At 49.9% G+C, this 24907-nt stretch overlaps 7 protein-coding genes across 7 annotated transcripts; 2 read left to right on the top strand and 5 right to left on the bottom strand.

The window, feature by feature from the left end:
• Positions 1-50: 50 nt before the first annotated feature.
• Positions 51-818, bottom strand: FTJAE_175 (uncharacterized protein; the record flags this gene model as incomplete). Its single annotated transcript, XM_037347871.1, has 1 exon — positions 51-818. The coding sequence occupies one exon, from the start codon at positions 816-818 to the stop codon at positions 51-53; it is 768 nt and encodes a 255-aa protein (XP_037212702.1).
• A 358-nt stretch (positions 819-1176) lies between these two features.
• On the top strand, positions 1177-2301 carry FTJAE_176 (uncharacterized protein; the record flags this gene model as incomplete). Its single annotated transcript, XM_037347882.1, has 2 exons — positions 1177-1326; positions 1387-2301. 2 exons carry the CDS (start codon positions 1177-1179, stop codon positions 2299-2301), a joined length of 1065 nt encoding a protein of 354 aa, XP_037212703.1.
• A 419-nt stretch (positions 2302-2720) lies between these two features.
• On the bottom strand, positions 2721-4390 carry FTJAE_177 (aspartate aminotransferase mitochondrial; the record flags this gene model as incomplete). The annotated part of the gene is made up of 5 exons (XM_037347893.1): positions 2721-3170; positions 3228-3877; positions 3963-4013; positions 4130-4139; positions 4280-4390. 5 exons carry the CDS (start codon positions 4388-4390, stop codon positions 2721-2723), a joined length of 1272 nt encoding a protein of 423 aa, XP_037212704.1.
• Positions 4391-6604: 2214 nt separating this feature from the next.
• Positions 6605-8647, bottom strand: FTJAE_178 (major facilitator superfamily transporter; the record flags this gene model as incomplete). Its single annotated transcript, XM_037347904.1, has 5 exons — positions 6605-6829; positions 6888-6978; positions 7080-8116; positions 8170-8261; positions 8380-8647. The coding sequence occupies 5 exons, from the start codon at positions 8645-8647 to the stop codon at positions 6605-6607; spliced, it is 1713 nt and encodes a 570-aa protein (XP_037212705.1).
• Positions 8648-10294: 1647 nt separating this feature from the next.
• Positions 10295-13983, bottom strand: FTJAE_179 (uncharacterized protein; the record flags this gene model as incomplete). Its single annotated transcript, XM_037347915.1, has 6 exons — positions 10295-11715; positions 11768-11825; positions 12130-12147; positions 12193-12519; positions 12570-13211; positions 13264-13983. 6 exons carry the CDS (start codon positions 13981-13983, stop codon positions 10295-10297), a joined length of 3186 nt encoding a protein of 1061 aa, XP_037212706.1.
• An 837-nt stretch (positions 13984-14820) lies between these two features.
• FTJAE_180 (uncharacterized protein) lies at positions 14821-18411 on the bottom strand (the record flags this gene model as incomplete). The annotated part of the gene is made up of 1 exon (XM_037347927.1): positions 14821-18411. One exon carries the CDS (start codon positions 18409-18411, stop codon positions 14821-14823), a length of 3591 nt encoding a protein of 1196 aa, XP_037212707.1.
• Positions 18412-22656: 4245 nt separating this feature from the next.
• FTJAE_181 (uncharacterized protein) lies at positions 22657-24288 on the top strand (the record flags this gene model as incomplete). The annotated part of the gene is made up of 2 exons (XM_037347938.1): positions 22657-23037; positions 23095-24288. 2 exons carry the CDS (start codon positions 22657-22659, stop codon positions 24286-24288), a joined length of 1575 nt encoding a protein of 524 aa, XP_037212708.1.
• Between the last annotated feature and the right edge of the window lie 619 nt (positions 24289-24907).

A 24907-nucleotide genomic window follows, 5' to 3' on the forward strand; every position in this document is an offset into this window, starting at 1 on the left:
GGAAGGCGTTGAAAATGGAGGGTTTTGGTACATATTATACATAAGACATTTTATACCGTAATCTTTTGCTGGCCTTGTGTCTTTCTGGCTTCCATCTCTGCATCGAGCTCCTTGAATAACAGGGCCTCTTCCTCGTCTGACAGCTCTTGAATGCCCTCCAAATCAGCCAGATCCTCGTCACCCAAAACAAACTCCTGCGCTACAAGTTCGCCCAGCGTCGCTTGACTACGCTTGCTTAGGGGCCCCGGAGTAGCGAAATCGAGCGCATACTGGATAATATCATCCCGGTCCTCAATCTCCTTGGGCGGCATGCCCAAAGCAATACGCTCCTCATTGAACCGCTTCTGAATATCCTTGGACTGCATGAGCAGCCACCTCAAGTTCCAGCCGCCGGGGCCAAGCTCCTTTATCCTGGCGGGCTTGCTCTTGAGAAGATATTCCTGGAGACCACCCTCTCGGCGAATGGTCTTGAGAACTCGGAGTGTGAGGCGGGTCTTGACGTTGGCTTGTATGGCGGGTAGCCTGAAGACCTTGACGTGGACGTTTGGACGCCAAAACCGACGGGCCTTGTTGTTGTACTTTTCCGCAACAGTGTTACCGAAACGAATCCTCGCTGAGCCGTATAGACCCTTGTTGGACTGCTTGTAGACTCTTCGCTCGCCATAGGGGTATGGGGGGATCAGACGGTTGGGTAGAAGATGCGACTTGATCGTCTTGGTCTGCTGAGGCAGAGTAGTGCTGAATAGCCGAGCGGGAGTCGCTGTCGATGATGAGGCCAGGGCCCTCAGAGCCGGCCGAGCGGGGGCCCAGGACGCCATGATGTTCGTTATCGAGTCTCGCAGTGTGATTTCCCGGTCAGATACGAGACATTGGTCTTCAATTGACGTCGAGGCGGGGTGGAGATTTTCGAGCGCGGAGTGCCCCCTTCGAGATGCGCTGATCGTCGACAATGTCGATGACCTTTTGGAGTTGAGATTTTTGGGCTGTCGTTGTTCGGAGGGGCGTGATGTTCCGGCGCCGGAGGCATGGGCTGTTTAAGCTTGAAGGAATTGCCCAATCAGGTGATTTCGTGGTGTCTTCGCGATGGGATCCACTACAGCTTCACTATCAACAAAGCAAACAATGAGTATTCGTCGACAGCGGGATCTGATCTGATCTGATCTGATCTGATATACGATGGCCATGTTTCCTCCTGTGGAAGACTCTGTTCTTCAAAATAATCCTGATTTCGCGAATCTCTATAATAAACTCACAAATCTTGTACTTAATCCTGATGGATCGACTAAGCAGGACCCCAGAGCTAAAGAGCGGGCTGCAGTTCGAGAGGTGAGACCACCACATGGCTATCGTGCCAATAAAGATGTTTTAAGCTGACTTGGGGCATAGGAACTCAACCGCAGGCGCCTTGTCTGCGCAAAACAGCATCTCTTAACTCGCGCCATCTCATCAGCAACACCGTCAAGCACACCGCCCGCAACAAGAGCTTCTTCCCGCCTAAGAGCACCTCAAAATCAACAATATACAGAGTCAAGATCGCAATTAAAGCAACAGCCTTCGCTTCCAGAGCCTCTACTGGATCTTCTTCTCCTTCTTCCTCAACTTCTCGACCCCAACAATCTGCCTCTTCCTCAGGATACCCTCCAGCTCCTATTCGCCCATCCTCCCCTTTCGGACCTTGAGACTCTCCTTCCAGCTCTTGCGCCAGTCATTGCATCGAATTTACGAACCTGGGCATTAGGTCTTGCACGGATCGCTCATCCGTCTACGAATCCATCCTTTCTCCATCGACATATTGCTTCGCTACCAGCAACCCTCACGTCCTGGCGTTCTGATCTCACAGCTGTGGAAGCAGATCTGAGCACTCACCGATTACGCTCCCTGGCCGCGTTGACAACTCTTCTCCAGTCCGCAAGCAATGCTCTGAGTCTTCTCGTCCGCGCTCTCGAAGTAAAGCATGGCGTTGTAGCCCGCAGTCTTGAGCTCCGCGCCGCAGATGTCGCCCTTCAAGCTCGTCGTCACGATGCGGATGCTGCTATAGCCGCCGCCTCTGTGCGCCGCGCGGTCTACACACCCGAAGCAATTGCGGCTCTAAAGAACTATGGCGCGCATTTGCGCGATGCTAGAATGCGAGGTGAGGAACGCATTCGCGGTCTACAGGCTGAGTTGGGAGAGTACGGCGTCGGTGTTGATGGCGGAGAGACAAAGGAGAGGAAAATGAGGGAGATGTCGAGGGTGTATCGGGACATGGCAAGACAACTGGATGAAGTGAAAAGAGACCTGGACCGACTGAACCAGGGTTAACAAGGCGTGGTCATTGTGAGACTCAATGTGTTTCAGACTATTCACGCTGTATGAAAGATAATGATGGCACAAGAGCTGCGCGAATGGCCAGCATAACTTAGACCCAATACCTAATTAGATCGAATGCATATATTTTCACATTTTAAACTCATTGTGAGGCGCTGGAGAGGTAGCAAACGCATAGAACGTCTTCTATATAGGTTACTCGTACACATGTATTTTCAGGTTCTCTTCATCTCGTCATTACTTCTCCAAGTCCATACCAGACTTGGACCCTAGACTCGGGGTATTTTCAAATCCATCTGCCCCGACAGCTTTCATGGTCGTAGCTGTCTTTTTTGCATCCAAGAAATCGCTTGTAAAGCAGTGTGATCACTGGGTGCACATCCTTCTCATTTTATGCTCTAGTCGTTTCGTATTTAACCCTTGACCTTGTAGATGGCCTCAGCAAGACGGCCAACGTTCTCAGAAGTGATACCGGCGACAGAGATACGGCCGTCCTTGGTAGCGTAGACGGAAAACTCCTCAGCGAGGCGAGTCATCTCCTCAGCAGTAAGTCCGGTGTAGGCGAACATGCCGATCTGGCTGGTGATGTGAGACCAGTCGTGCTTGGAGCCGAGCTTCTCAAGGTTCTCCTTGAGGAGGGCACGCATGGTGATGATGCGATCAGCCATCTGCTTGACTTCACCGAGCCACTGCTTGTAGAGAGTAGGGCTGTTGAGGATCTCGGAGGCAATGCGGGCACCGTGGATAGGAGGGTTGGAGTACAGAGGTCGGATGATGATCTTCAGCTGAGAGTCGACACGCTTCTTCTCCTCGGCATCGGCACAGACGAGGGAGAAGGCACCAATACGCTCACCATAGAGACCCTATGAGATTGTTAGCTGGCCTTGTTCTTTCTTCACATGTAAATCTGTTTAGCGTACCATGTTCTTGGCAAAAGACTGGCACAGGGCAATGTTGTGGCCCTGCTCAACGAAGTAGCGGACAGCGAAGGCATCCTTATCGGTGTCACCGCTGGCAAAGCCCTGGTAAGCCATATCGAAGAAGGCAAAGTGGCCCTTCTCCTTAACGACGTCAGAGATCTGCTTCCACTGCTCCTGGGTAGGGTCAACACCGGTAGGGTTGTGAGCGCAAGCGTGGAAAAGGAAGACACTGCCGTTGGGGGCACCCTTGACATCAGCAATCAGACCCTCAAAGTCAAGGCCGATGGTCTTCTTGTCGTAGTAGCGGTACTGCTCGACCTCAAGACCGGCATGGTTGAAGACGGCCTTGTGGTTAGCCCACGAGGGGGTAGGGATGTAGATCTTCTTCTCGCCAGGGAAGAACTTCTGGAGGAAAGCAGCACCGACACGGAGGGCACCGGTACCAGAGATGGTCTGGGTGATGGTGATGCGGTCAAGGGCGGGGTTGTTGGGGCCGTAGGCCAGCTTGGCGGCGGCGGGAGGGAACTCGGGAACACCAGTGATTCCGGCGTACTCCTTGTTCAACTTGGCATCGACGACCTTGAGCTCAGCCTCACGAACAGAGGGAAGAACGTAGGGCTTGCCAGCATCGTCACGGTAGGCACCGACACCTGTATGGGATTCGTATCAGAATGAGGTCGAGAAACAGCAAGAAACCTCCGCATTCGGATGGCGGGGGATGACGTCGCAACATACCCAGGTTGATCTTCTTGCTGTTCTTGTCGGCCTTGAAGGCTTCAGTGATACCTGGAGTGATAAGTTAATATCGGTATTCATGGTGGTGAAGCGATTTCTCTTTTGGCGCAAAACGCCCCGTATTCGGAGAAACGGAGCGCATCGCATAAAGCGGGCGTTGTACGTACCAAGAATGGCCTATACAGAACAAAACAAGCAATTGATTAGCAACAGAAGCTCGCGCAAAGCTCAAAAATGGCTGGTTCAACTTACATCCTGTGAGAGATTAGCATGAGGTCATGGAGGAGAGGTGCGCCAGCAGTGAGGGAGCTTCTTACAGGAGGACCTTGAGGAACGTTGGCCCAGTGAGAGGCAGCGCGAATGGCAACCAGGTTGAACTGAGCAGGACGGGCAGCCCGGCGGCTGGCGACTCGGAGAGTGGACAGCATTGTGAGGGTAATGATGAAGGATGGATTGAGCACTGAGAGGAGGTTGAAGGGGGAGAAGGAGGAGGAGGAGAATAAAAAGGCGTGGGAGGAGAAGTAGGATCACTTGAGGCGATCCTATCCTATGGCGGAGTGTGACTAGGCAAAGCGTGGTGTCTAACGTACATTTTGGCGATCGGGCCTCTTCGGAGCTGGGCTAGGGGAGCTGTTGTCCAATCAGACACTGGAGACTGGATCGAGACCCTTAATTTATGGGGGGCTTCAAGCAGCTCCCACAGAATGAGCTCACCTTGATCAGGGCATTTCTCGGTGGGCTTCTGCTGCCCGTGAAATTCTAGTGGGGTTACCCCGGACATCGGCGTGTGAAAGAATGGCAGTCACAGGCCCTCAAGCCACAATATTTTGATCCTTCCGGGATGTTTCTCTCTATGGGATCTACGGATACTGTACTTTAGTTGCCATGACTCTTGGCTACTAAAGGTTACGTGTAAAAAAGAGTGACTCTTTAACGGTGAATGACACAGACTCTATAATTGTGAGTCAAAAGGCAGGAGGAGAGTTGGTATTATGTCTAATTATGAACTACCTTGCTCTATCCGCAGTTTCGTAGCTCTGTCAACTGCCATTTAGGCTCTATAGTAGATAACACAATATGCCAAGTAGAGGATAATAATAATATGTCAAGTCCTAGTGTGATATGTGAAACCCTCCCTGTCGTTCCTTCTTTCCTAAAGAAACGCCTCAAGCTGAGTGGTGCGCCTGAGGCGGTTCCAGGTTTTGTCTTTACCCTGTTGGGGTCTTGTTCCTTTTGTCCATCATAATTCATTTCTAAATAAACACAACAATGAGCATGGTCCACCATTTATCCAGTCGAGTCGACAATATCGAATTGTCCCTTTTTAACATATCGAAGGACGATATTTTGTCACCAATTGCCTGCCACTTCGGGATAGTATGATCTGAGTACTGTACGTACAGAAGCTGCCGCTTGTAACCCGGGATCTCGATGGATCCTTGTCAAGCAAATATGGATGGACACATGCACGACGGTTCAAAGCAGCTTGCACATGTCAAAAGCCCGATTCATCCGCATTCGATCCATCACTACATAAGACCGGCATTTGGTGATGCTCTTTCCAACAGCCGGTACGAGCTTTCATATATATACTCTTCAGCGATAGTTTCTGTCTACAGAGCACACCAACACTGGTACAACCCCATATATCTATCTGCTGGAATCAGCTTATACATGAGGCCACACCGAGAAAGGAGCGAGAAAAGAAAAGAAAACTCCCATCAACCGCCGGCAACCGAATCCGACCCTGACCTGTTTCCAATGACTGTCGATTTATTCTCCAGCTGTCCGGTCGACTCCGGCCTCTTCACCGCGCGTCTCATTCTGGGTCTTCCGCTGGGCCTGTCTGTAGCAGCGGGTCCGCTCTTAGGATACGGACAGGACAGCGCCCTTTGAAGCTCGACGCCCATTGTCTCTCCGCTTGTCCAGATTCCGCTCCCACTACTCCGTATTGTCCCCATGCTCACTTTAGCCCTGACTGTGTCACCGAGCCCATGCTTCAGGTACCGGGCTCTACCGTTATGAAGTCCACAAACACGCGCATTTCCCATGCACCGGTTCCGTCCTCGTGACCGGCCCGGTCCCGTGTATTCTGCAACGGCATATGTATTGCAGTTGCTGAACCATACAAGCTTCAGGATGCGGTATATACTATCTTTACAGAAACCCACAAGGTAATTGGGCGCAGAAACGTCGATTGGTCTATGGGAGTGGCCATCCGAACATTTCAAACTGAAATTACCAAAACGTGGGGGCTTCAAACACTGGTCATAGTCTCACCAAAAGAAACACAGTATCCAAGGGAATACCATTAAGTCAATCATCATGACGCTCTCAACCAAATTACATACTGGAGCCTCCCATTTTTTGCAAGTACATTTTGCAAGTCCATATGATAGGGAGCTTACTCCCAAACGCCAACGCCTGTGTGATGCAAGTGCCAAGGCATATGTCAATGCCGACCAAGATCCGAGATATCCCCTTACCAAGATCTCTGCATCTTGCATGTGGCGCATTCCAGCTCAGTACGTGATGCTTTGCTGGGAATTTGCGACATCAGGGTACAATCATCTCATCAACGTATTCATCTCTTGCCCCGAAGTAAGAGTGCATAGGAAGCTGAGCAGTTACAATCTGCCAACCTATGCTTTGTCGTGGACCTTCTCAGAGGGCGCGTCTGCGAGTTCTTCGTACCGATTCATGACATTCTCCTCCACGGTCTCATGGAATACATCCACCTCAGTAGACGCGAACTTCCTTGCGCTGATACCTCGCTCAAAGAGCACGTCGAGCTCCGCAAACGTGCGCCCGCTTGGCTCTGGTAGGCGGAAGAAGGTGTAGATGATGCACAAGAAGCAAATACCACCCTATTGTTCTCGTCAGTAACGAGGCGTATGTGTTATGGAGTAGCAGAGTGGCTCTTACCCAGAAGAATCCCGCATAATTACCCCAGTCCCAGGCTGTGGGGTTGAGCATATAAGGAGTCAAAACGCTGTTGATGATGCCCACAACGTTGCTGTTGTCAAATGTGGTTAGCTCTCAGTAACAACAGTTCGTTCATGGCTGAGCGCCAACTGAGGACGGCGTCCTTTGGCTTGTGCAACATTCGTGACTTACTAGAGGTTACGTCCAAGAACAACTGTCTTGATCTGCAGACGCCGGGATGACAATTCTCCCACAAGAGAATAGCATACAGTTCCAATGGTCAACTGGTAGAACAGCGCCCATACAATCATCATACAGCCTGTGGCGAGCGATGATTGGCTTCGATTAGCCTCGGGCACTAGACCAAGGAAACCCATGATGAGCAGCATGGAACAAAGACCGCAGAGACCATAGAGAACCAAGGATCTTCTGCCAATACCCAAAGTCATAAGACCCCAAGCACCAAAAACTCCGGCCATATTAATACCGTACTGGCCCAGGGCAAATGAATATGCCTTGTCGGCTGATAGTCCAGCCTGTTCAAGGAAGTAGGTGGAATAGTTGGAGAATGAATTGCCGCTCAGGTTCTGAATGGCCCAGATCATGCATACGATCTCGGTGCGGCGAAGGTCGGTGCCCTTGAAGCAGTCCCAGTAACTTGCACCTGATGTGATCTTCTCTTCAAGGGCAGTTGTATGTACCATCATGGCGATAGTTTCGTCGGCGTCAAAGTCAGTCTCGCGATCGAGACTGGTCAAGCGAAGCAATGCCTCCTTAGCATCCTGGGTACGACCTCTTCGGACCAGCCACCATGGCGATTCGGGCGCAAAAAAGATGCCAATGAGGAGTGGCAAGGGCCACATCCACTGGAGAGCATATGGAATGCGGTACGCCCATTCATCGTCGCGCTTGAGCATGGCGTGAATGACGCCTATGCCGATCTCCTGGCCAAGACCCCAGCAGAAGTTCACATACGTCGTCAAGTACCCACGCAGAGCAACTGGACAAACCTCAGATGCATAGGTGATGGTCAGTGTTTGGAAGATACCCCACGGGATACCACATAGTATCTCAGCAACAAGCAGAGTCTGAACGTTCTGGGCAGTAAAGAAGATGGCTGTGAAGCCAGCTACACAGACGAGACAGGCCATGACAGTGTAGCGATAACCAAATCGTTCAGAGATCCAGCCGTTGATAAAAAGACCAATGATCTCACCACAATGGGCTCCCTATGAATTGTTGATGAGCGAGTACACCGAGAACTTGTGGGCGGATGGCTTACGTTACTCAGACCAGCTTGCCACGCAGCTGGTACCTGATATTCTCCATCATCACCAAGGACGCCATACTTCTTGTTGAACTGCGGGAAGGCATCTGGTAGCAGGTGTTAGTGAGATGAAACTCTAGCTTCGCTCAGTATCAATGCTGGCTCCGCACACCAGGCACCTAATTGCGGTCTCACACGGATAGCCAGGTGTTGGTCAACACATACAAAAGTTATTGACGAGAGAGATGTCATAGCCCTCCATTACAATACATGTGGAGATGAGGATACTCCAGAAAATGGCCTTGGGATAGAGCTTGATGCCCTGGCGGAGGGTCATGGTACGCTCCTTGTGGGCAGCCGAACGGGCATGCTCGACGATGTTGATATGCGTCTTACTGGGGTCGGTGTTATCCTCAGCGGCCGAGTCCACGGCGGCCGTGTTTTCGGGGGTGTCCTTCGGAGGCGGGGCCGCTGCCGGAGCCGGCGTCACCATGTCTTGTTCACCCGCCATGACTTCAGCTTCCTGAGCCTGGTTGTGAAGATGGGCTTATAAGCCAACCAACACCTGACTTACAAAGCTGAAGACGACTATTGGAGAGCACTGCAGCGGACGGAGAGGAGCCAAGCAAATGATCAAAACTTGCCCATATACGCTTGATGAGGTGATGGAGGAGGAGGAGGAAGAGCAACGTCGAACAAAGTCATACAAATGTGAAGTTCAACGTGTGTAGAAAAGGTGACACTTCAAATGGACCACAATAAGACACAACCAAACAACAGAGAATCCGTGGTGACAGCGATGATAGCCACTCTTTACTCACACACGACCTGCAACAGTACGTAGCAGAAACAGAGAACAAGTAGAGCAGAGCAGAGCAGACAGAGAGAGAACACAAGAAGAGAGAAAGTCTGATGGAGTCCGAAGGGGACCTTTTTTCAGGTAAAAATGGATCCAAAGGTCAACAGCCTTTATTCTAGGGGCGGATGGTCGGATCAAAGCGGGACGAGCCATGCCAGACCAAGTATGGCAGAATCATTGAATAATGGAGTGCGACTCGAGAGTCTGGAGCTCGCAATTTCTCCCTGTGGTCGTTGCATTTTGCTAACAGATTGTCGGGGAGCTTGTGTGGCCACAGGCCAATGGCGCCTGTCGAGGAACATTATCTCTCAAGCCCATCCTTGCTATTTTCGAGTGGGCCGATTGCTCTTTTAACCGCAGGAAGACACCTCACGGTTCATGTCAGATCTGGTTCATTCAGATATCGAAAGAAGCAATGGTTGGATCATAAGACCCCTATACATGCTGCCACTGTTGCGTTCTTGATACACTCACTGCCTCACTACAAGCAGAACGTTGATCATTGTTTAACAACGGCATTCAAGCTTATCTTTTCGAAAGTTACCAAGGGTGCGGAGCCTCAACTTGGCTAACCCTACTTGACTCCAAGGCCCAGGAGCTAGAACAATCGGCAGCCATTTAGCGCCATTAGAACTTGCGAACCCCTGGAACTACCAGGATAATTGGGGAACTCTTTCAACGTCCGTGGTAGGGCCGACAAACCTTCACCGTTCATTTCATCCCTCGCTCAGTGGCGAGGGCGAATTTGCCGATTATCTTCATGATATTAGTTGAAGTGCCATGGAACACACCAAACTCGTGTCGTCAAATCATCATTTGAGGCCAAGCAATAGCTATTACTAACCTACATATATACCAGCTTCAATTCGTGACATGGGGGTCAGTCCAATATAAAGGAAAACACTCTTTGACCCCAATTGATACTGCAAGTCTTGATGATCTCCCAGTCAGCTATGATTCGATAAAGCCAAGACTTCAAAGTCCAGACCAGCCTATAGCGGAACACAGTTGATCTTGAAACTCATACACATGCCAGGGTGGGACTGCTCTCAGCCACTATGTACCTGATCACGATAGCTCGTGCGGGGGCCATAGTTGATCTATAAAGTTACCAGCCGTCTGGGGAACAGGCGGGGACTTGCATAAGAATCAAGTGTTTGGGTTTTCTTACGTTATGAGTCAGGTTTGGGTTGCAGTTGTTGAGTACTGATGTGGTGTGGTGTGGTGATGCAGCTCTCACATACAATGCTACTGATGCCATGCTTCGTTTGACTACTGGCCTCAATTCTTCTTCCACACGTCTCTCCACCACTCCTTTAGCCCATATGCTTTCTCCTGTGCTTCAACATGGACCTTGACATCGCCGCCTCCAGTTAATGTCTGTAACAAACCCGTCTGTTTGCCCGTTTGACCCCCTCCTCCCAGACTCCTGGCTTTTCCGCCCGTCGCACGCTCCTGAATCTCCCGGGCCACTGTAGGCGCAACTTCAGCAAAGCACGCTTTGAGTTCTCGCTCGAGTGAAAAGTACGGCTTCTTTGCTAGATCCGGCGCCATCAGGTTATAGCTTCGTGTCAGGGCGTTAAGACGCTCAATCGACAGCTTGAGATATGCCGCTTCAGTTTGTTCCCACGCTGAATCTCGAAATGGCCGTCCAACCACCGGCGAGGTAGCCTTGATCTCTTCCACTTGTCCATCAGCTTTCTTCCGTATAATTGGGTTGTGCACCTCTTCTGCTGCAGCGTATTCTTCTGCTCTTCGAATCTGCTCCTGCAATGATCCTCCCCGCGAAGCGATCATCCTCGCTGCAAAGCGTCGCCAGTCATTCCGTAGTCGAGCTCTAAAAATGCCTAGCTCTTTGGCAACCTCCTGTTGTTTCTCTATCCAGGGTGGGACAATATCCTGTCTTTGGATCATTTTGTTCATGATATACTCCGTCGTGTCGATGAAGGGGTTATCAGCGCGCGCATCACGCTCAATTCCCTTTCCGCGGGGAATATTCTTGAACTGTCCTCTCGCAATGGCGTTCTCGATGCGTTCATTCGCCAGTGCTGCAAGACCCGTGATAGAGTTTGGTAACGCTCGGGCTCCGGGCTCAAACCTCTCCCTGAGCTCTTTTCTCCAAGCCTCTTTTTCATCTTCACTCATACCATTTTTGGCTTGTTGGCCACCCATTCCGACGTAGGTGTTCACCTTGTCCCTCGCTTTGGCGACTTTCTCTCCGGCTGAGCGCCTCGGTTGCTTCTGTAGTCGCATATCAACCGGAGGAGGTTGGAAATTGCCCCTTAGGCCTGGGGCAAGAGGTTTCTTTGCATCATCGAGCATTCGAAGTACCGTGTCTGCAGTGCTCTCTTCTCCAGTCCACGCCTGCGCGGAGGCGATGTGCCGTGTTCCCTCGCCTGCTGTCGATGAGAGACCGGCCTCTGCAAAGGCGTTGGCATTTTCAGATTTGAAATTTGCATCTGCGATTTTGTTCAACAGTCTTTCCTTGAGCTCTTCCGAGAAACCGGCATCCTCAACGGCTCTACGTCCGGCTCTTCCACCAGTAAAGAGGGCTTCCTCTGTAGCTTCTTCCAGCCGTCGAGCCAAGGGTCGCAGTTCCTTCTCGACATTATTGTCATGACTCTCTTGTTCAGCTTTCTTTGCAGTTTTGTCTTGTTGTTGATCCTCTGTCTTGGGTGCACCAGCTTGCGTTGTATATTGAGCTGGTGGCAATGTTCTGGGTTGGCGAGAGACTTGTAGGCAACGCCGACATACAAAGGGCACCCGACGTATCGACACAGACATTTCTTGAGCCTAATAAATCTAGAAGAGACTAAGTTGAAGTCCAGTACGAAATTGAGAATGGTGAAAGAGGATGAACTTGTGTGAAATTGTAATGACGGCAATGAAGTTGATCGGTTGAGATTAGTCAGCCAGTCACCCTATACACCTCATCATCGCCACTTCAACCATCAATATATCATAAATTTGACTTGGAATAACTATCTCTAGTAAAGTCCTTTATCGTTAAGAAAGTACCTGCATGTGCTCATACTATTGAATAGTTCGAATTGTCTTGTCGTGTAAAGACTCCGCCAGATATAGGCACCAAAAATGACCTTCTAACCTCGACTCACCACCAACTCAGGCTCAGCCTAGAAAAAATGATTGAAGGCAATAGCGAGTAGAAGGGCAAATACTGAGCCGACTGGTGGCCTCGTATGAAACGCAAAGTCTTCTTTATCCCCCTTCTTCTCTTCGCCGTGGGGATCATCTCGGGGCTCTCCATCGGGAGTATTCGCCCTGACAATCCAAATACTGCTGCTATTGCCGTGAAGTTCACCACTCGCAAGATTAACTGTGGCTGTTGAGCCGAGGATTTTACCACTTTTACTTACACCGACAGCCCGTGCGGATCTAGGAAGTGGCAATGCCTCCAAGAGGATTTCTGTTTCAAAGCCAAATCGAGATGAATTTGCGAGGAGTCTCGGAGAAGAAGTGGCGTTCTTGTCATCTTCACCAGCGTACTACTGAAGAGTCAGTAACGGTCACAAGCAAGAGGTGTGTCTGGACGCACCACTTCCCATCGGTCAACCTGAGTATCGCCGTTCCAAGACACATAAATGGTAGCGTTTGTCGCCTCATTCCCTGGAAGCGCGGAAGCGATGGAAGGACCCCATGGAGGTCGGCCAATCCATTCCATCTTCCACGCGCGATACACAGACATATCAAGATCGGGATCACCGTCAGTCGCATGTGGGATAACTCCTCGCTGAATATCCATGACAACTGTACCATTGGACGTATGCTCTGTGATCCCTGGGTTCGCTCCCCAGCCGATAAGGAAGTTGCCATTGTCAAGGCCCTGGACGCTGCCCCCTGAGCCCGAGGAGATCTTCTGAGGATGGTAAAATTCATGCAAAAGCCTGACTGTCATTTCCTCATAGTCGAGTTCCACAACAACGCTACGAGAACAATTGTCTCCGCTACATGATCCGCTTGTGGTGACTTGGTTGTCGAAGAAACTGATTTGACTCTCATTGCCCTGGACAAACTTTGCGTTATATTGATTTGCGAAGTTGGTTGCATTGCCACCACTGAGGTCCTTGAATTGGTTGCGCTTTCCTCCGAGGACCCATCGTGGGTTCAGACTATCTGCTTGGAGGAGGATGATCGCCGAAAGACTCCTTGATGACACAAGGTAATGACCTTTCGAGGTCTGCTCCTGGTCAGTACCTGGAAGTTAAAGAAACCAAGAAGGGGGCTCATACCTTCGACACGCTGTCTATGTGAAACCAGTCGAAGCCATCACCATGCATGAACGTCTTTTTGGGACTGTATTTGACCATAGTGTCGGTCAGGTTGACATGCGTGAAGGACCTCCACACGTTGGTAACCCTGTTGGTTTCGAGCTCGACTTCTTGAAAGATAGAGTCGCTCAGCCAACCATCCATTTCACCCCCAAGAGCAGTCAAGTTGTATCTGACATCCTGGACAGCGGTCATCAGAGCTGTGCCCCCCTGAGCTGTGAACTCGAACTCATGGATACTGCCCTGTGTAGTCCCCAGGTCCTCGATCTCGACTGTCCATTTCTTCTGGTAGTTGGCATCAAAGGCATGACAGCGGCCGCCCTCGATGAAAGTGAGATATTTGCCCCCGCTCTTCACTTGAGCACGAGCATCGAATGTTTTGGCGTATGAGATATCAGCATATACAAGGCTGAGATCTTTGCTGGAGAAGATAGCAGGTCCCGATTTGTCGCCATGTTCCATTGTCAAGAAGAGAAACCCCGAAGCATCGACAAGATTGGGGCTGAAGGTACTGATTTGGAAGACAGGGGCTACTACATCCGAGGACTTGAATTCCTGTGTGGGAAATTGACCGAGGAAGCCCTTATTGTATGCCTTCAAGTCATTCACAGGAGCGTCATCTGCAAGAGAGGGAGTAGCTAACGAAGCAAGCGTCGCGACTTTCACCAAAAACGAAAGCATTTTTAGGAGGCAAAAAGAGGAAGAGACAGAAAGGAGAAAGGGATGGCTTAGAGAGAAGTTGCGAACAACGAAGCGAATGACGAGAGCCCCAAGAAAACTCCAAAAGTGCTCCAAAGACGAAATTTTGAGAGAGTGTAAAAGGGAAGAGGATCGATCGTTGATATTTGTCGGTGTAGGACGAGAGTTTCAAAAGCCTCTCACAAGAATGGAAAGGATGGAGTGAAGACGACATGAGATTTGCCGTTACCTCAAGGTAGTTGCACTGAACAGTTTCGTGCCTGCCCTTTCTGAGAAGTGCAACTGTAGCCTAAATATGAGAGGCAGGCAAGAGTCAAGACTTGTCCACGACTTCCTTCCTGTTACATCTAGATGAAAGGAAGGAACACTGAAGGAAGTACCCAAAGTACTTGGCATGCCATAAGGCGTCCCTTCCATAAGGTACCTTAGGTAGGTACACTGGAACATACCTAGACACCGTCGCAATAATAAAATGACTCGTTCCTTTTTGTACGCTCTGTGATATCTCTCTGATGCTTGGCCTAGGTATGACTGAGACTCTCATCGTCCATAATTATATACAAACAATAACAACACAAAAGCTACAAGTGCCTGTGTCTCCCATATATAGCTCCGCAACACCATTAATGACTTTTGTGCTCCTCCCTTCTGTTTTGTCCATGGCCTAGGCTCCTATTTCCGAGGGCCTACGGCTCGCACCGGTGTCTACTATGTATATCCAATCCCAATCCAAACTCCTCATGCCATGGTGTATCAGTTTGTTCCTTTTTCCGGTGGTCGTATCTAGTCATTCATAAAACAACAACAATGAATCATATCCTATATTCGCCCCCCTTCAAGAACTTCTCGTTCTAGAATCTCAATCTGGCCAGATTCACCGGTGCGTCGTCGTTCCATGACCCAGCGCGTAGCTCCACTATCTTCCTCTTTGACGTATGATATACTGTCAGCTGAGCCTTTGTGTCGATGGCCCATACCCGGACGCTTTGGAGCTGAGCCTGGCTCAACCATACTAGCCCTGTTCGAAGTCTCCAGAGGGCTCACCATTGCCGACGCCGGCATGCTCTCAACATCGGGAATCGGAGAGATAGGATTGTCAAAAGACTTTGATGGGGGTCTGCTAATGCTTAGAGGCGCTACCGGGACATCCCCTCTAACGCTGGTGTCGAGTTTGGCCAGTGTCGGGACAGGAGGAGGAGACAATGTCAAACCGGGAATGCCACCTGTCAAAGTCGGGCTTCCTGACGCGCTCACACTGTCCGAGTCGTGGCTGATGGTAGACAGGACCGAATTCTTTCGAGTATGGAAGGTCGTTGGGCTCATAATACTCTGACCCCATGGTGAGCTTGATAGGTCACCCCTTTCTGACCGAGGAGACCCATTCTGGCTAGACACAAGACTGGCTTGAGAGCCACCCCAAGCCCTGGAACGAAGACGGAGCAGGGCAGACAATGTCATCTCGTCGCCACGATCACCCATCAGAGCAAGCTGGGCTAGACCAGGACTTTGCAGCGGTGTTCCACTGAAGCCGGGCATACCAAGGCTCATGAACGAGTTTCTGTTGGAATACTCCGACCGCTCTGTGATAGGTGTCAAGTTCGGCTCCCTTGAAATCATGCGTCCACTTGTGCTGCGGTCCAAGCCATTCTTGGGTCCGAAGAAGCCACCATTAGCATACTCAAACTCGGGTCCCTGTTGTTGGCCAGCTGGGGCTGAGTAGAAGTTGAATTCCTGGCCATACCACCCATCGCAGTCATTAGCCAGAGCACTTGCGTTAGCCTCAGCAATAATAGCATCGTCATCGAGCTCGAAATCGGCCATGTCTTCGTAAGAATCGTTGTAGCCACCGTAATCATCAAAGCTCTCATAATCGTCCTGCCTAAAAGAGTCATCATGATCTGGTGTATCAGGCGATTGGCTTGGCTCAGATAGAATGGTTTCATCAGCCGTTGGCGAAGAACTACGCTGAAATTTGCCCGATGCCGCTGCCTTGTAAGTTGCGGCAGCGAGTGCCGCCTGGTAAGCCGCCATAGTATCACTGTTAGGAGGTGATGATGAAGGGACTATTGCTGAGGGACCATGAGGCGATTGCGGTTTGGGACTATCGTGGATAACCTCAGGCTCGACAGGTTGCTTTTCCTCAACACTGAGTGATGTATGAGCCGTAGTCTTGGACGTCTCTGAACCCGCAGAGAAGGGGGCTGTCATATCGGACGATCGAGTCGGTTCATCTGGATTTGCGGATCGTTGCAATGCATTCGCAAATGCCCCTGCGATCGGTCGACCGAATTGATCAGTATCATTGTTGTCAAATATCGACTCGTCAAATGGGGTATCATCCCATTCTGGAGGGGCAGCAAGATCCTCAGCAAACTCGTTCCTCTCGAATTCCAGCATCCCATCATCATAATAGAGCTCGTCATCATTTAATTGGCGCCCTGTATCAATTGGTGGCAAGTCTTGGTTCTTCTGGAATGCAGCCTCATTCTCCAGGCTGGGCACTCTCGGAACGTCCAGTCCTTGGATCCCCAGTCCACCTGCCTGCATCTCTTGATTCAGTTGTTGGTCGAGGGGCAGGTTAGGGGACAATTCTCCAAATATGTTCGGTGTGTATTGACTCATAGCATATCCGATCCGATTGCCTTCTGCATCCCTCGGGGTTGGCAAGAAGCCTGCGCTGCGTGGGCTCGTCAATGATGATGTAGGGCCCGATCGTTGAAAGACGAAGCCAGAGAAGTTCTCTTGATCGTTGTCTGGATCAAGCTCATCGTCTTGATCGTCGACCACCTGTCTGCCCAGCGTATTGTTTAGGTTGTTATCGAGTTGCCCGCCCATGGGGTCATTCAGCGTATTGTTCATGTTATTATCCAGACGGTTGTCTATGTGGTCATTGAAATCATCGTTGAATCCGCCGCCGTCCATATCATCATAGTCATCACCGACCATAGGAATATCTTCCTCGAAACCATCGTCTTCCATCATTGCATCGTAATCGAAGCCATCGTCATCAAAATCATCAAAACGCGAGTCTCGAGCTGCAGCGGGTTCAGCCGTCTTCTTCTCGAGCTCTCGTTGCCGATGCCTATCTTCAAGGAGCTTCTCTTGTTTTGCAGCACCGATCATGTCAAAGCTAAACCTTGAGGAGGTACTCTTCATATGTCGAGGGATCGCAGAAGGGATGTCTTTCCCTGACAATCCAGATAGTGAGGGACCTCTCGATCTACCAGCCCGAGGTGAAGTGGATCTCTCGTGAATGTATGCTTCTTCATCAATCAACCGTGATGCTTGAGGCGACCTTGGCTGAACCGAGATGGGAGCGTTGTCCTTGGGAGGTACGGGAGGCGCATCTGACAAGGCGAGGCTAGCCATCTCTGCTGCAGGAATTTGAGCAGCAGTAGATGCTGTGCTTGGCGTCATCTTGAGGGCTCTAGAGTCTTGGGAGTAAATAGACTCGGAAGCATTACTAGGCTCTCGCTGGGTTAAAGGTGTCGCCGAGAGAGGAGTCTCATCTGCTTGACTGGCAGCTGGGTTCAGAAATCTCTCTTGGGTGGGAAGGGGAGCGGAATTGGGGACTGGCGAGGCGAAAGGAGGCTGCACTGTTTCCCTGTTTGGGTTGTTCCTCTTGGGCCGCGGGGCACTGAAATCATGGACTCGAGTTCCCATGATACGAGGGTCATATATCGGATCCTCGCCTCGCCTCGCCAAGGGTAATGGGCGCAAGTCAGGAGCATGCTGACTGTTCTTGCGCCTCATCAATAAGGTCGACATTGGTTTTTTGAGAAAAGGCAGCCCTTTTTTGGGCTTGGGGATTTCGGTGTTGCTTGTTGTCTGTGTAAGCGAGGGGAGTTCCGTAACCAGTCGGGTACCTGCAGGACGGCGACCGGTAGGTGCAGCGGCTGAGTGCTGAAGATCTGTAGGTGTACTGAAAGAGGATGCAGCTTTTGTATTCCTCAAAACTTGTGGCGATGGCCGCAAAGGAGCGCTGTTTGAGGTTAATGACGGTTGAGATGCTGAATGTTGTCCATGTAGACTAGATCCTTTGCCTTTGTCCGCAGTTTCAAGAGCTTGAGCCTCCAAGTCCCGCTGATATTTTCTAAGAGCGACACCACCTATGAATGATCCCTTACTAGATGAGCTTTTGGAGTTCGGTTGCGGTCGAGGAGGATCTAGCGGGCTTGTGGCATTTTGGCGATTATCTCGTGATTTCCCAAGGTCCTCTGTGGTAACACGGGCTATGGGTGGTAGAGTGGGAGGCAATGCAGAAGAATTCGACGAGGTCGGTCGCAGTTCCGGAGAGAGTGCATCGGGAGAGAAAGGCACAGTGGGTGTAGGCGAAGTAGGATTGTTATCGGGAGAAGGCGAGGCAGGACTCGAGGGCCCTCGCCTGTGGAACCTCAGATGGGACAGCATACCGAAGAACCGGCGGCTGAGGTCTGCGTCAAGGAGAGTGAATCAAAATGTCAACGGCGGCTGGGTGGGGGGAAGCGCTTCCGCGCTCGAGCTTGCGTAAGGGAACCGATGCGTAGTGAGAAAAGGGCAGCGCATCCGTGGGGCAGCGCCCGATGGTGTAGTGTAGGGCGAAGCAGACAGTAGGCGAAGGAGGCGATCGAGACGCGATCATGACATGACTCAAGGGGTCGCAGTCGCAAGAGACAACGTATACATAGTGGCCGATCGATAGGGTGTCTTGTTTGTTTGGGCGTGAGAAGAGCCGGGTATTGATAGCGGGCAGCAAGGGAGCGTAAGCTTGTTTCTAAATGCGCAGCGCAAAGCAAGGCAGCGATAGCCGAAGTATGTTTTTTTTTTTGAGTGAGGCTGGTGCTGATGCAGAGAGACTCGGAGAGCTCGGCGGTATAGTCGATGTAGATTGCCGCGATGGAGAAGATGGGATGAGGTGTTGTTGGGAAGAGGCTGAGGAGATGAAGTGACAACCTGACTAACTTAATGGACCTGACCCCGATGCGTGGTTGGTGACGGATTTACAGTTTCAAGGGACCCGATCCAAAAGCCTGGCAATGGCAAGGAAAGGCAAGACAACGCAAGGCAAGGATGAGTTGCACGTCCATAAGCCACTCGAATACGACTCTGACGCGGCTTCTCAAGTCCAATCCAATCAGAAGAACAACAATGATGTTGTTTCAAGACGATATTTAAATCAACTGCATCACCGTCGCTACAATCAATGAACCCAATTGAGAGAACCAAGCAAGCAATTAACTTTGACAAGTACCTTATGGAGGGCTTTTAGTTTAGTCCTACAGTCGTTGGTAGTGGGGCCAGCTTCTGTTACAGCAAAGTAAACCAGGCTTTGCGCCAAGTCTATAAAAAGAAATCCCTAGGTAGGTATCCCTTATAATTAACAGCAGTATTAAGAGAGAGAAAAATTGCGCAAACAATGCGTCTTCCTTCATGATGAGCATTCGTCATTTCCAACGCGAATTCATCTTAAAACAGAGTCTCCCTTGCTGTGGACAAAAGGGCAGCTTTATTAGCTACCTACAATCCACTTACACAAGCTCGCCCTTCAACTCTTTACGTGCGAGTGGCACCTACGTATTCGAGATAGTCTCTGACTGGGCCTAGAGTCTGTACAATGGGTCTCGGGTTGGCAAAGGGGTTGAGTTTTGTTCCTGTTCTTATAGAAGTCTCAGACACATTATTGCTCTGGGACATAATTTCTACTCGCTAAGTATCTTGGCTCTTCCACTCGCCTCGTAGTAATCTCCGAGCATGAATTCAACCCATCTAGTGCATCGGAGGAAATCATATGCAGTATCAACGACACCCATGACTTGGCTTCCAGCTCTGATGGGCTGCTATACGATATTTCAATGCCTCGCTCTTGAGTCTAACTTGCCAAGACGGCGGAAGTACGTCGGTGGCAGCCAACTCGCGGATAAGGTTGATCCCCCAGAGTCTAATCACATAAACTTTGCAACAGCTATGCCAACTATCATGACATACTAGCATACCTTACCCTAGTAGGTGAATAGATATGCGATGGTGTTGGCCATGGCGATTAAGCTTATCTGAGACGACTCATGTTAAATTGACTCTACTCTAGCAACTGGTGGTTGGAGCTGGCATTTCGACCAGGCATGTTCCATCGAATATTACCTAGGTAGGTACACAATTGAATCGACGATGAGAGGGCGAGGCTATTCAGCTGTTAATAAGCAGCCATATCGAGCGATTCCCCTCAGTTTCTATGCGTCATCGAGTAACATTCCCATTTCAGGCTTGTGTAACACTGCTGAGAATTATGTAAGTCAATGTTAATGTCGATCAAAGCTTAATCGCATTCGTAGCATTCGCCCATGACACAATTCATTCACATCAAAAAGTGATGAATCTTTTCACTTGAGGTAAAAATATTCGTGAATCAGTCAGCTGTCTTATTGTGAGTCCAAAAATAGAAAAAAGAAAACAAAGCGGCAGCCACAGTTTCAAAAGTCTTCAACTTTCAACGCTGACCTGAGCCACGAGGCTGTGAGGTTTGGTGAACTAACGCGGCGTTGCCGAGCTGAGAGCCTCAGACAATCAGGTCAGTGTATGATATGGACGTACGATGGCTGAAGGCGTCGGAATCACGGCATTCAGTTCTCACTGACGGGCGGAAATAAAAGATCCAATAGTTTAATGTGAGGAATGTTGTTGGAGAGGACCGTTTATTCTAGACCATTTTGATATGTGGTGGTTCTTGGCAATGGCTTGCTCGGCCCGTGGTCTCTGCTTGAAAATATCTTTGTTTTGTGTTTGGGAAAAGCTTGGGGCAAGTTGTTATTATTATACAACTTCTTTTGTCTATCTAATCTAAACAGTCCTCAAGGGGCAAGAAAACACCGAACCTTGATATAATGTGTCAAAATAAACTTTGTAAATAATACCCTAAGTTTAGGCTAGATTTACCTAATATTTTTATCACTTTAGGTCACGGTCCTGAGTTTTCTTTCCTCCCGTAGACAGTGCAACAGAGACTGGATCTTTTGCTGGGGCTTCCAAGACTTGTAGGCAGTAGGATTCCTGGGCAGACCTCATCATGAGTCGATTACTGGTAAAACCTAGGCGGTAGAGGCTGGGCACTCATTAAATTACATCTGGCGTAACCGAGTGCTCCGAACGTGGGGAAATAATTATGACGTAGAGTTTGTTATTTTGGCACTGAATAATGAAGAAAAAGAGGTTGATGCTTGATGAAAGAGGACGTGAAGACAAAGTGATTGTGTAGAGTATTTGCGTAATACAATATCCGTTGGTGATCAAACGGGTGCATCGTTACCTTGGGGGACATCAAGTTTGTCTCGTGCGTTATTACCGGTTGCGGCTCATGAGAAGCAAACACTGGAGCAAACCTGCAGCACATCACTCAGTGATCAACGGTTGAGTTGCACTCAATCACTCACTTCCCCACAAACCATCAACAATAGATAGATCTCACATCAGGTTCTGGAAGTTGAGATTCTTGGCCTGTGCTCGCCCGTGGCTTCGGCCCTAGCCTGACTTTGACTTGGCTGGACTGGGTCTGGGGGCGGAGGAGGCTCAGACTCCACTGCTGACGACGCATTTCTTGGGACTAATTTAACTTAACAAAGGTGAAGAAGGGGGCCAGATTCAAAAGAAACAGCAACGGGTTGTAGTTAAGTGGGAGAACAACGTTGCTGCCACGGATGACGAGGCCGGAAGACGGCACCGGGATGTGGGTACAGACGTGCCGGCCGGATCCCGCTGTAACCGTGACGTGACGTGACGTTTCTTGCTGGCTTCAATCGTCTCGAGAGATTCAGGAGAGACAATTCAATTCGATGAGATTCGCTAATACATTCTCTTGGCCACATGGAAATCCACCCTCCCAAACAAGGATGCCTCTAATCTCTCGTCTCTGCCTTGTCCTCCCTTTCCTGAATCGCTTTAGGCTCACCACATCCCGCGATACCAAGTCTGTGAGAGGTCTTGGCCACGCAACAAGTTGTTATGAGACTCGGCTTGGCAATGACTGTTGCCTCGATTTCATCGGAGGTTACTTACTGCACTTGTTATCTCAGTTTTAGTTTAAGTAGAAGCGTAACCGTTAGACTTATCGACCCCGAGGCGTAAGGTATCCCTGATAAATCAATCGCTTATTCCCCCATAAAATTCTATCCATCATTTCGTCTTATTCAACTACCTACCTTACAGTGCAGCCTTATTTTCGCAATAGCCTCTCATCTCGGCCTGTTCTAGGTGTTGCTCCTGTCAACCTCAAACTCTCTCGTCTTAGACTCTTGACCCTCGCATAACGCCCTATCATAAGGTAGCCTTTACTCGGGCTCTACAACATCTCCCCTGAAAGCCGTTTCTAGCTTCTCATCCCGTCCTGCTTTCGAAACGCCTCGCTCAAAGTTAATCACTGCTTCCCACCGGCAACAATCCTCTTAAAGCGTGCACTCAATCACTCACTTTGAGAGGCTACTTCCACGAATTGGGCGTCCACCACCGGATCATCGGCATAGAATTTGCATTTTCTAGCTCTAGACTTGTCCTATTTCTATCTACAATTTCTCAGCCACATCAACACCATACGACATATACATTTTGCCCATGGCCCACATCAGTACTTGAAATCGCCGTGCCTTTTTCTCTTATGAGTCGTTTCTACTCGCTCGACTCTAGCGCATCATGTTTCAAGCACGATGGAAATCACCCGCAGAGCTCGATCATCAACTACCAAGTCGTCGTGACAGTCAAGATTCTGTCATGGGTAGACTCGGCGGAAAGAATCTTGTCATCTTTTGCTCTACTCGTGTTTGGCGCGGCGCGCCCAAACTTATCCTTCAGATCGCTGCCCTCTTCTTCACCACCTTTCTGATTTTCGGCGTATTACCAAATCGACTATCAGGTGGACAACTCAGAAACGGCTCCACTGGATTATTTTCTTGGGGTAGACATGAGCCAGAACCTGAATCCAATTTGCGGATCGTGGTGTTTGGATCCCCTGATGTCATGGGTAATGTCAAAGATCTCCGACGCAAAACATGGACAGAAGAATTATGTGACGAGGTTAGTTGCCAAGGCTCGATATTGTGACATCGAACCTACTTGCTAACCGATGACTAGCTTAACTGCGGTTCTTATCTCTCATTTGTACCAGATGGCCGACCAAACAGGGGCCTCATCAGCAACGAACTCCATCAAAAAGGCGTCAAGAATCTTCTCAACATCACAAAACATACAGACGTGAAGAAAAAGCCAGCTTTCGACTACAACTTCATTTCCAAACAGTACCCAACTCCAGATAAAGTCCCTGACTTAGCCAGCCAAGTGAAGACCTTCCTCGCAATGCCGCCACCTGAAGTCCCCCCGCGCGAAACGCTCTGGATCTTCAGCTTCGGCACTTGGGAAATCTGGAACATGGCCGCAATGCCAAGGACAAAATCGGAAGACATTATTACAGATATGGCGAGGGTTATCCTTGACCAGGCCGAAATACTCTACGAGCGATCACTAGACCCAACTTCCATCGCGTACTCAGACTTTTGGACGAATGCGACCGAAACCCAGATCAGAGAGCTGACCGCACCCGGCGCTCTAGATAGTGTCGACAAACGTAAATTCGAGAGCTTTCGCATTATCGCGCCTATGATATTCGATGTGTCCTTGACACCGGCATGGCAAGCTCGACAAGCGCCACCAGCTCCCAACAGCGTGGTAGAGCATACCCGAAATGCCGCGGAACTGACCAAATACTGGAATCAAGAGGTGGATTTTGCAGTTGCTGAGTGGATTGAGAGATCGACCAAGAAACCCCAGAAGCCGGCTTCTGAGGACAAGGCATCAAGCAAGACCAAGAGCAAGAGAACCGAGAGTGTTGAGCCAGTTGAGCACAGCGAAGACACAAAAGACTCGGCGAAGAAGACATACGAGGACGAGCGTGTTATCCAAGCTCCATACCCCATGCGTAACGGGCTGGCGGTGGACATTGGAAAGGTGCTTCTCGATGCGATGACAGAGGGCGAGATGCAGCATGCCGCGGTGGTAGACCTGCGAGGACGTGGTACAATGTCACCAAACGCGACGATGCGATTCGCTGATGTCTGGACTTCGTGTGTCAAGGCTGACATGTCTGATCTCACTATCGATCAGGACAAGGTCACGGCTGACTGTGCCGTTGAGAACGACCATTTATTCTACGACTCGTTGACGATAAGCGAAAGGGCCATGAAGGGCACAGTTCAAGCGGTTGTGCAAGAAATCAAAGACGAGCTGTTCAATACACAGAAGAAGAAGGGTTGGTTATACGGGGGATGGTAGTTCAAGCAAGCGTGTATTATCAGTTGGTTTCCAGTTTGCTTTTGATATTGCATTGCATTGCGTTGGTATTGACTGATACCCGGTGGATAGAGACATGGAAATGCATATATGATTAAAGACAGGATGGATGGCGTTTAGGAGTAGGTAGATAGAATCGCTTTGTTGATAAGATGGAGAACGAGCATCTCCATATGTATAAGCTATCGTACCGTACAAGTGCCAATACGAATTTGACAACCCTACGAGCCCTATCAGTGACTACAAAGTCTGTTCTTGACGTACGGGCCGAACCTTGAGGGGCTAACAAGGGGCTCTCACAACGCCGAGATCGCCGGCTCGATGCTGGATCTACTACCAGGGAAGCGGGCGGGCGGAACACCATGAAACGGGAAGATCGGTAGGGAAGAGATTAAGTTAAAGTTGGTTGATCGCCAAAGAGGTTAATTCTAACCTGCAGAGTTTAATGCCCGTTCATGTTCTGGCTTGGCCATACATCGGACGGCCATCTCGTGATCCAACAGTTGAGTCGGGTCGAGTTAAGGATGTGACGTAATACGGCAGTTGATCTAACCCCTGTAACCTCGATCGATCACTCACTACAAGGGTCCTCTCTCGCCTG

Source organism: Fusarium tjaetaba (genome assembly GCF_013396195.1).
Source record: "Fusarium tjaetaba strain NRRL 66243 chromosome Unknown NRRL66243_c0000009, whole genome shotgun sequence".
NCBI lineage: Eukaryota > Fungi > Ascomycota > Sordariomycetes > Hypocreales > Nectriaceae > Fusarium > Fusarium tjaetaba.